The sequence below is a fragment of the Fukomys damarensis genome, unplaced genomic scaffold (assembly GCF_012274545.1).
Source record: "Fukomys damarensis isolate Sample0158 unplaced genomic scaffold, DMR_v1.0_HiC HiC_scaffold_37, whole genome shotgun sequence".
Classification (NCBI taxonomy): Eukaryota; Metazoa; Chordata; class Mammalia; order Rodentia; family Bathyergidae; genus Fukomys; species Fukomys damarensis.
Window position 1 is genome coordinate 3,597,190 of NW_022900949.1, and position 11,271 is coordinate 3,608,460.

At 50.6% G+C, this 11,271-nt stretch overlaps 1 protein-coding gene across 1 annotated transcript in view; it reads right to left on the reverse strand.

Annotated features, from left to right (window-relative positions):
- Positions 1-55: 55 nt before the first annotated feature.
- Myo1f (myosin IF) overlaps positions 56-11,271 on the reverse strand; it is a 36,489-nt gene continuing 25,273 nt past the window's right edge. Inside the window, exons 21-30 of the mRNA XM_010605724.3 lie at positions 11,092-11,236; positions 4,836-4,950; positions 4,570-4,739; positions 2,975-3,120; positions 2,643-2,789; positions 2,414-2,562; positions 1,888-1,971; positions 1,224-1,419; positions 969-1,138; positions 56-547 (exon numbers count right to left, since the gene is read on the reverse strand). Coding sequence (XP_010604026.1) covers positions 471-547; positions 969-1,138; positions 1,224-1,419; positions 1,888-1,971; positions 2,414-2,562; positions 2,643-2,789; positions 2,975-3,120; positions 4,570-4,739; positions 4,836-4,950; positions 11,092-11,236 — 1,399 coding nt within the window. The 3' untranslated portion in view covers positions 56-470. The remainder of the gene's footprint in view (positions 548-968; positions 1,139-1,223; positions 1,420-1,887; positions 1,972-2,413; positions 2,563-2,642; positions 2,790-2,974; positions 3,121-4,569; positions 4,740-4,835; positions 4,951-11,091; positions 11,237-11,271) is intronic.

The window sequence follows — 11,271 nt, forward strand, 5'->3', positions numbered from 1 at the left end:
TCGTACACAAACCTGGGAGGTAGGTTTTGGTTAATTCTTATTTCAATTTGTTTGCTTTTTTTTTTTTTTTTTTTCAAAGTCCTGGGGATGGAACCCATGCATGTCAGGCAAGCGCTTGACTATCGAGCCCCAACCTCAGCTCCCCACCTCCACTTTTAAAGACAAGGACTTGCTAGGTTGCCCAGTCTGGGCACAGACTTGAGATTCTCCTGCCTCAGCCTCCCAAGAAGCTGGATGACAGGCATGTGCGCTATCACACTCGGCTTAATCCTGTTTGACCCAGGAAGAAATGGAGGCTTGGGCAGCAAGTGAGGGAGGTCAGGACCCAGGAAGGGGTGCTGCAGCAGGGACCCCCAGATCCAGGGGCTGAGCTAGAGGCCACAGACGTTGTGGCCAAAGCAGCTGAGGTAATCATAGCTCCCGCTGGCAATGCCTGCACCCCGGCAAAGGACACAGTCCTGGGCTCTGGGTCAGATCTTCTCCACGTAGTTTCCCGGGAAGAGGCCCTCCTGGCCATGAAGCCGGCCCTTCCACCAGCCTGAGGGGTCTGTAGGAGAGAAGAGAGCTCGAGGCAGCCTGGAGAGAGCCTGAATGCCAGCTCCAGGACTGTGTCATTCACGGCGCACGCCTGTGATCCCAGCACTCTGGGAGGCTGAGGCAGGAGGATGGCAAGCTGGGGCGCAGCCTGGGCAACTCAGTGCAACTCTGTCTCAAAATAATAATAATAATAAAATGATGATGATCATAATAATAAAATACAAAAGGGGCTGGGGATGTAGCTCAGTGGGACGGCCCTGGGTTCAATCCCCAGCGCCAGGTGGAGTTGGGAGGAGGAAGGCCAGAGACAGACCCAGGGCGAGCTAGGCTGCGCTGCCCGGCTTGGTGGCCTGTGCTGGCCCTGGGAGCTGAGGCTGTGTGGACACGGGGTGCTGGCCTCTCCCCACCGCGACCCCTGCCCCGGGACGTACCTTCCAGGAGGATCTCGATGACCTCGTTCACGTTGAAGCTCAGCTCGTCTACGTCCTGACCGATGTACTGGTACAGTGCCCGGCACCTCGGGCTGTGCACCCGCGGCTGTGGCTTGGGTCGACCCACGCCAGGCACAGGCCTCTGCCCTATGCTGCGCTTCCTCTGCATGCTGGGGGGACAGGGGGCGTCCATCACGGCTCCACACCCCACATGCCGTGTCCACCTCCTGGGGCTGCCCTCCCAGCCCTGCCTACCCCGCCATGCCCTGGTCAGGCACGTTGAGGAATTCTGTGTTGTGCTCCGAAGGCGGCCGTGCCCGGGGCCGTCTGCTGGCCCCAAGGGTGGAGGCTGGAGGACCTCGCGGGGGCTGCTGGGAGCTCCTTCCAGGGGTGATATCCAGGGCCAGGGGGCCTCCTCTGGCCAAGGGGGGTACCCCATTTCGGTCCAGGGCTGTGGCAGGAGGATGGAGATATTCGTCAGGAAGATGCTACAAGTATTTGAGCAGGGCCTGGCTCCAACTTCCCAGTCTGAGGAGGAGGCTGTCTCCCCAGTGTGTTAAGAACTGGGTCTGTGGCAGGCACCCTGGGGATCTGAGGATATAGAGGAAAGCTTTGCAGAGAGAGTCCTCTCCTCATAAGAGGGCTTTTGTGAGTGGGTTTTGGAGGATGAATAAGAGCTCAGGATGTGGGAATTTGGTAGATAAGCAGAGAAAACAGCCCAATAAAAGTGAGTTGGCAAAATGAAATGCAGTTTGAATGGAATGGGAGGAGAGAAATCAGTGGCCAGCTGGGGTTGGATTTTTGAATGCCAGGCTAAGCTCGGCATGTATTCTGCAAAAGATGGGGCGCTTTGCAGCATTCTGAACCACTTCGTGACTACGGGTCTGACTTAGGCCGCAGAGTCCACAAAAGGTCTCACCTCTGGGGGGGCCGGGGGCCGCCCGCGTTGGGGCCTGGGCTGGCCTTCGGTGTCTCCCCTGGGCCATTCCCTTCCGCGTGGGCTCTGAAAGGGGAAAGTAAAGCTGCAGGTATTTGGGGGACGGCCAAGCCAGACCGAGCTCTTGGCCCCTCAAGTCCCCTCCATGCTGTGGCTCGGCCTCCAGGCCCAGCCCACAAACCCATTTGCTCTCTCACTGGCACCGCCCCTTAGCTACAAATAGTAATTGGCCCCACTCTCAGCAGCCCTGCTCTTTGGGCCCGCCCACCCCAGGTGTCCCCGCGGCACCAGGGTTTCTCTGGCCACGCCCCTCCACAGTTCTCTCTCATTCATTGGCCACTACTCCAAGGCCTCCCTTCGCCTTCCTCCCTTCTCTCCCTCCATTCGCCCCTCCACAGCCCTCACGTTTCACTAGCCACGCCCCGAAGCCCGGGGCTCCCCTCGTTGGCTCCGCCCCTCCCAGGCCGCTGCTTTTTTTGGCTCCGCCCCGCCTTCTGCGCAGACTCACTGGAGCTCTTGGGCAGCCCGTCTCCCACGCTAACGATGAGGCCCCGGCCACCTGCTTTGAGCACAGCCAAGTCGCTGGAGCCGCGGGCGAAGGTGACGCTGCGGGTGCCGCCTCCGCCCCAGCCCTCCTTCTTCACGCGGAACTGTAGTCTGTGGGGAGAGGAGGAAGTTTGGGGGCTCCAGCTGGAGCCAGGGAGGGGTGCAGGGGCGAAGTGCTGGGGGGGACGCACGTGTCGCTGAAGGTGAGGGGCAGGGGCTTCTGCGCGGCTTCCTCGAAGCGCTTGCACAGGAGGCTGACGAACTCGGTCTTGAAGATGCTCTCCAGGAAGCTGTCGGCGGCAGCCTCTTGAAGGATGAAGAAGTCGTCCTGTCTCGTGCTGAGGAGGGGCGGGAGGTCAGTGAGGTGAGGGACCGAAGGTGTTCACACCCAGCATCACGAGTGGAAAAGCGGGGCAGGTGACAGGCAGGGGGCACAAAACCTGCGGGCCCAGCAGCCGGCCACAGGTGTGGTAACAAGAGCGAGGGCAGCCAAGGTCACGGGGAAGGACGTTCCCAGCCTCACCTGAGGGACACCCCTCGCAAGGTCTGCAGCTCCAACTTCTTCTTCAGGATCTCACGTACCTGGCCCTTCTCGGGGCCCTTCTTCACCTTTTCCCGCCCGATCACGTACACACACTTGGGCGTCAGGATCAAGTCCCGCTTGATGGGCTGTGGGTGGGCAGGGCCAGAGGTTGGTGGCTGGAGCCCAGGGCAGCCTGGCCTCGGAGGGTCGGCCCCAGGCACGGGGCGGTGCTGGCAGGTCAGTGGAGGCGCTAGGCCGGGTGAGGGGGGCTGCTCCCTCTGGGTGAAGGCATGAGTTGTTAGTTCACTGACTTATTTCTCGGTTCTGGGATGGACTCAGGGCCTTGCACGTGCTAGGCAACTGCTGTACCACTGAGTGACATCTCTAGCCCTTTTCATTTTTTTACTTAGTTACCCACACTGGGCTTGAACTTGTGGTCCTCCTACCTTAGCCTTCTAAGTCGCTGAGATGTACCACCATGCCCGGTTCAGTATATAAGAAACAGATGCAGCTAGGAGTGGTGGCACATGTCCGTAACCCCAGGACCTGGGAGGCTGAGGCAGGAGGAGTGCCGTAGGTTTGAGATCAGAGCCTGGGCTACGTGTTGAATGCAAGGCCAGCCTGAACTACACAGCAAGACCCTGTCTCAACAAGCAAAAAAATGAATAAAACATGGGCTGGGGATTTAGCTCAGTGGTTCCACCGCCTGCCTTGCAAACGCAAGGACCTGAGTTCCATCCCGGGTACCAAAAATAAAATAAAATAAAAAACACGAAAAAACAAAGATGTGAAAGTGAAGATATCTTGGTTAGAAAGAGATACCTGGCCAGTGAACAGGTACAGGGTAGGTAATGCACCTGCTGGATATGGGTGCCTAGGCTACGGCCCCTCAGGGAGGAAGACGGAGGATTGGGGGCGGGGCTTGGGAGCTCCTTCCGGGAGTGCGGCCCAGGGGCGGGGCTGGATGAGCCCTCTCAGACCACGTGACAGCACCTGTGCCCTGTGGCCAGTTTTTTTTTTTCCCCCTCTGTGCGGTGCTATGGACTGAACCCGGGTTCCTGCACAGGTTGAGCATATGCTCTACCTGTGAGCTGTACAATCCCCAGCTCAGCCATGGAAAGGAATGGCTCCCACGTGGGCCTACAGGTCAGGTAGTTAGTTACCTGGGTGAGTGGACGGGGTCATGCACCTGCAGGGCAGTGCGTGTCAGTGTGAACTAGGCGATTTGACATACACCTGTTCAATCAGGTGAAAGGTATGTGTCAGGCGGCAGTGTCTAGAGCCTGAGGTTGGCCAGGTCAGGTGAGGGGTGCCTGTCTCTCACGAACATACACACACACACACACACACACGAGGCAGGTGGTAGCATCCTGGTAGTGTGAGTGACCATTTGTCTCAGGGAGTCCCCCTGAAGGGCTCTCTCAGGTGGGGACGGGTGGGTTTCTGGGCTGGGTCAAGCGAGGACAGGACGTCTGGTCCGGGTGTCCCTTGGGCAGGCGTGTCCATGCTCGGTGACGTGGCGGGTACACCTGTGCTCGGCCTGTGTGCCCGGCTGGCGACAAGGGCTCGGATGTGCCCACCCGCTGACCCCTCACCTTGAAGCGGCGGTCATACTTGGTGACCGAGTCGGCGAAGTCCACCCGCTCCCTCTTGCCCAGGAACTGGCGCAGCTCGGGCCGCTCCTCCAGCCCCAAGTAGTCGCCCACGAAGTTGCGGTTGATGCTGTTCCGCCTCCGCTCCTTCTTGTTGAGCAGGATGTTGGATGCTGTCCGTGCGAGGCCGGGGCAGAGGTCAGGGTCTGGCCCCTGTGGCGCCTCCTGTCCCCTCCGGTCCCCACCGGTCCCCACCCGCAGCCTCTCACCTTCCTCTCGCATCTCCTCGTACTTGCGCACTGCCACGTGGCGCCTCCACGCCTTCTGGATGGTGCGGGCAAAGCCGTCGAACTTCCGCTCCCGCATCTCCTCCAGGAGGAAGAGCTGGGCCGGAAGGTGTGGCAGCGGGTCGGGAGGCCTCCCCAGACTGCATTCAAGGTTTCCCCCATGCCCACGCCGCCCACACACTTCTGCTCACACCCACCCACGCGCCTGGCTTACACCGTGGTCAGATTTGTTTTGGTCTTCCAAGCCAAGTGTGCCAGCAGATGCCTGTAATCCCAATACTCTGGGAGGCTGAGGCAGGAAGACTGCAAGGTTGAGCCTAACCTGAGCAACTTAGTGAGACTCCGTATCAAAATAAAAAGGACAGGGAGGGCTGGGGAATTCACTCAGTGGCACTGCGCGCCTGCTTCACAAGCTCAGGGTGCTTAGTTCAATCCCCGGTACCGCAAAAAAAAAAAAAAAAAAAAAAAAAAAAAAAAGGACTCGGGTTTTAGTTCAGTGTGAGACCGTGGGTTCAGTCCCTAGTAAAACCAAATCAAACAAAAACCAAACACAGTGTGAGAGTGTGAGAGCGTGTGTGTGTGTGTGTGTAGGGATGATGTAGTGCTGGTAACAAGACATCAACTGGAGCCAGCAGAGAGGCCTGGGAGACATGCACATAGAAAATAAGTGATAAAGGGGACTGTGCTGTCAATCGGTGAAACTGGGAAACACTGTTGAAAATGAAACTGGACCCAGGCATGGTGGTGTACACCTGTCGTCCCAGCACATGGGAGGCTGAGGCAGGAGAATCACTGCAAGTCTGAGGCCAGCCTGGGCTACATAGTGAGTTCAAAGTCAGCTTGAACTACACAGTGGGACTCTATCAAAAAAAAAAAAAAAAAAAAAAAAAAACCACAAAAAAACAAAAACCCACCCTCCCTAAAACAACAACAACAGAAAGAAAAAACTAGAGGCCTGGGATTTAGCTCAGGAGTTCTGCCACCTGCCTTGCAAGCTCAAGGACCTGAGTTTGATCCCCGGTACCAAAGAAAGAAAGAAAAAGAAAAAACTGGAGCCGGGTATGGTACATGTCTGTAAACCCAGAATTTTGGAAGCTGACACAGGAGGATCACAAATTCAAGGGCAATTTAGCAAGGCCTTATCTCCAAAATGCTTACAAAAATCAAAATAAAATTCTCCTTTTTAAAGGCAAATATGTAGTGTGATAAAATATGAATGTTTAATTTTGATTTAATTTTAATTTTTTTAAGCCAAGGTGTCACTCTGTAGTCAGGCTGGCCTCGAACTCATGTTGATCCTCCTGCCTCCGACTTTTAGGATCACGGGTGTGTGCCACCACCCGATAGTGGTGGGAGGATCTCCATGAGTTCGAGGCCAGCCTGAGTCCCATAGTGAGACCCTATCTCAAAAAGCAAAACAAAACATCCAAAACCAAAACCCCCACAAACATAGGGAAGGAAACTCTAGTCAGGGGCTGGCAGTGCGGCTTCACTGGTAGAGAGTGTGGCGGGCCCTGACTTCCATCCCCAGCATGTGCGCGTGCACACACACACACACACACACAGAAAAAGAAAAAATCAGTCATTCCAGCATGAGCCCGTTTGTGGGTGAGAAAGGCACCATTAAAATCAGTTGATTTCAAAGAGGACCCTAAGTAGTAGCTGAAAAGAGAAAGAAAACTTTATAAGGGATGACAACTTAGCTCTTACCCAAGATGCCTCTGCTTATGTCTGCCTAAGGGAAGCGGCTCATAGGCAGCTGGGTGGCACCACTTCTGAGTCCAAAAAGAACACAGTAGATAAATAAGGACACCATGGATCAAAGGAGAAAAGCCCGAGAACACAGATGATGAAGATGTGTGTTTTTCTCTGCTTTCTAGGTCTTTTGGTCCAGAAGCAAATTTGAACAGACTGGGTTAAAACTATAGTGCTCCCGTTTCATGCTGAGGATTGCGTTATTTCGGGTTCCTCTGTCTTCCGCAACAGAGTCATGGGCTGGCAGGGTAGCTCAGTGCTAGGGCAGGTGTCTAGCATGTGCCAGGACCTGGGGGGTTCACTCCCCAGAACAGAGGGAGACAAAGAAAAAAAAAAACAACTCATAAGGGACATCCTTACTTAGTAGCTGCCCTGAATTCACTACTGAAATCTGCTGGCTGACCAGTAGTAAAAAGCCATAGCTAGAGTTTCTTCAACTGCAGTTCCAACTTTTTTTTAGTGGGGGCGGTACTGGGCATGGAACTCAGGACCTTGTGCTTGCAGGTGGTGGAAACACTGAGCTAAATCTCCAGCCCTAAGACAGCTACAACACGCCTGCTAGTTTTGTTTTTTGGTACTGGGGCTCCAGCCTTCTTTTTCCTATGTTGTACGTAGAAAATTGTTTATTTATTTTGCTAAGGATGAGATGGGCTGATGACAGGGAGGACTACATTCTGTGTTTGTTTTCTTGTCTGTCTTTTCCCCATTCCAGCTGGATATTTGACTTTTTTTTGGTACTGGGAATTCTAGAGAGATATTTGAGAAATGGGTCACAAATTCCAGAGAGATGGAGTCAGGAAAAGGAAGTAATATATGTCAGGCCTTGTTTTGCTGTTGAACAGTTTATCTTGCCCCAGGGAAAGGAATCTGTGTAGTTTGAACTTCGAGGAGGAAGAGTCAAGGACAGGCTGTTTAGAAGGCCAAGTATGGAGGGAAGTGGGCTTTTCCCTGTCCAGGGTTCTGAGACTGTGAATTCAGAATCATCACCAGTGAGGCCCAGTAATTTCTTCCCTTGAAAAGTTCTAAATGGCAAGGTAAAATAAAGTCGTACGTGAAATGGTAAGGAGCGACAGCAAAAAAAAATTTTTTTTTTTAGGTATCGGGGGTCGAACTTGGGATCTTACATTTGCGAGGCAGGCGATGCAACCACTGAGCTAAGTCCCCGGCCTGACACTAAAATCTGAAAAGAACAGTTTGCTGCAAGTCTATGGAATACATCTTTACATAATGCATTGTCTGGCAAACTAAAAACTGGTGAAAACGATTCATGAACAGTGCCTCACAAATCAAGCACCAGATGAAAAGCAAGTTTGTTTTCAAGTTAGTAAAGAATCATATTAAGGGCTGGGGATTTAGCTCAGTGGTTCTGGTGCCTGCCTCGCAAGCACAAGGACCTGAGTTTGACCCCGAATACCAAAAAAAAGAAAAAAAGAAAAACAGAATGATATTAAGTTGTTTACTTCGGATCACTTTCGGCTCTTATCTTATGTGATGTCTTATATTCTGCAAAACGTTATGTTTGCATTTGAAGTTTTTAGGCATTTTTCACATTCAGTTTGACTAAGGAACTTGGATAATAATATCAGCAAATTTAATGTCCCTTTTAAACAGTTGCTTACTAGTTTACTTACATAAACCTACCCAGTAAATATCCGTGGTATTCAGGGCCAAAGATTTGCACAGCACATGGGACACAGTTCACATAAAACACAAAGTATCGGGCTGGGGATTTAGCTCAGTGGCACTGCACCTGCCTTGCAAGTACAAGGTTCTGAGTTTGATTCCTGGTACCAAAAACCAAAAAAAAAACAAAAAACAAAAAAACAAAAACAAAAACCCCAAAGCCCACAAAGTATCAGTGCACTTTGATATATGTTTCAGAAATATGTTCATTACCACAATTTCATTTGAAAAATTTTACTGCCACTTTTTTATAATATTAGAATAATGGGGCCTGGGATTTAGCCCAGTGGTGCTGCTACCTGTCCCACAAGCTCAAGGTCCTGAGTTCGATCCCTGGTATCAAAAACAAAACAAAACAAACAAAAACAAATAGAATGATGTTAACTAGTACTGTCATTTTGGTGTGAGAAATTAAATTTTGATGTCTGTATGCAACATGTTGGCAAAGTCTCTAAAGAAATACTAGTGCTGGTCATGATTTGCAATGTAGGAGATGCAATATTTTCTTTTGACCTTTTAGGAAAACAGTAACTAGGAATCAATCTAACAAAGGAAATAAAAGACCTCTCCATTGAAAACTACAGTATTCTAAAAAAGCAGGTCAAAAGGCTATCAGAAAGTGGAAAGATATGACTTGCTCACGGGTAGGAAGAACCAACATAGCGAAAATGGCCATACTTCCAAAAATTTTATACGGGTTTAATGCAATTCCAAGCAAAATTCCAACAGCATATCTCACAGAATTAGAAAAAACAAACAAAACAATCCTACAATTCATTTGGAACCAAAAGAGAACGGGAATAGCAAAGGCAGTTCTGGGCAACAAAGGCAAGGCAGGGGCATCACAATCCCTGATTTGAAACTATACTACAAAGCTACTATGATAAAAACAGCATGGTACTGGCAAACAAAACAACAAACAAACAAACAAAAAACTGACCTGAGGATCAGTGGAAGAGATTAGAAGATGCAGAAACAACTCCAGACACACTCAGCCACCTCATCTTTGACAAAGGAGCCAAACACCCTCACTGGAGGAAAGATGGCCTCTTTCATAAATGGTGCTGGAAAAAGTGGCTTTTCACATGCCAAAGATTGAATCTAGACCTTTACCTTTTAACCTTCACTAAGTGAAAACCAAAATGGATCAAAGATCTAAATAATTGAACAGAAACACTAAATCGGCTAGGCAATCAAACAGGTATAACTCTTGAAGACATTGGTAGGCAACTACCAATTGCGCAGGAACTATCACAAAGAATCAACAACTGGTACCTCATCTTACTAAAAAGCTTTTGCACAGTAAGAGAAGCCATCAACAGAGTGAAGAGACAACCCACAGCATAGGAAAAAGGTTTTATCAGCTATTCATCAACATTTTACAGACATATTCTGTGGAGAATACATAAAGAACTTAAAAAAAAAAAAAACAGAACCCCTCCCTCAAATTTAAAGACCCAATCCAAAAATGGGCATCTGAAAGAAACAGACACGTCTCAGACAAAGAAGTAGAAACAGTAAATAAATGTAAGAAAAAATGTTCAACATCACTGGTCCTTTGAGAGATGCCGATGGAAACAACTCTGAGATTCCACCACACCCCTGAAAGAATGGCTGCTATCAAGAATTCAACCACTAGCAAATGCTGGCAGGGTTGTGGGGAGAAAGGAACCCTTCTCCGCTGTGGGTGGGAGTGCAGACTGGTGCAACCACTGTGGAAATCAGTGCAGAGATTCCTCAAAAGAGTAAAACTTGAGTTTCCATTTGACCCAGCTATTCCCCTTCTTGGCATCTTCCTGAAAGAATTAAAAGCTGCCTACCACAATGATATATACACACCCACATGTATAGCAGCACGGTCTGTAATAGCTAAATCTTAGAAGCAGTCCCAATGCCCATCAGCAGATGAGTGGATACAGAAGACTTTTTTTTAATACGCTGGAGTACTACTCTGCCATAAAGAAGGATGAGTCTGAGACATTTATAGTTAAATGGATGCACCGTGAGACTATACTTTTTTCTTTTAACCTGGTATTGAACTCTGGTCCTTGTGCTTGCAAGGCAGGCAGTGGCACCACTGAGCTAAAGCCCCGGCCCAGACTGTACTCTTAAGTGAAATATATCGGACACAACATGCATTTTTCTCTTATGTGAGAAACCCAAAGCGGGAATAAGGACTGAGATGTGTAACAGACATTGAGAAATGGGAAGAAAAGGTTCCAGTGACAGGGGGACAAGAAGAAGGGGGGAAAAGGTAGGAAGGGACAAGACAAAAGTGAAAACAGATGGAAAAAATGGAAACAAAGTTTCCGTATGTAGGGAGGGGAGGTGGGCTTGAGGGGAGGCAGGGAGTGGGAAAGAAAGAAGCAGCAGGATTACATCATGTGCAGGTGCAATGTATATCTAAAATGTACCAATAAAAATTTTATTTAAAAAGATAATTTAATTTCTTAATGATTTATTTCTTTGCATTACCGAGGACTGAGCCTAGGGCCTTCACGTGGAACTACATTCCCAGTCCTTTTTAATGTTTATTCTGTTTAGGTCTCGCTTTGTAGTTCAGGCTGGTCTTGACTTCACTGTGTAGCCCAGGCTGGCCTCAAACTGTGGCGATCCTCCTGCCTCAGCCTCCCGGGTGGTTGGGATTGTACACTGCCTCAGTTTTTCTCAGTTTCTGTTCTCCGCTTCTTTCTGCATTTCCTCTGTCTCTCTCAGCCTCCCGCCTTCCTCCGCTCACTTTCCATTTCTTATCTCTTTCCCTCCTTCTGCCTCTCCGTCTCTCTCTGCCCTCTCCGCTCACCGACTCGGGGTTCTTGACGAAGACCTTGGTGCCCCCCATCTGGTACTGGTCCGGCTCCATGTTCACGGCCCGGAGCAGGTGCTGGACGCCCTGACGTTCATCCCCGCGCCACCGCGGCCAGGTCTCGGGGGTGAGGATGGCGTACCTGGGGTGAGGGGGGTCGGGCGTGGAGCGGGGCGT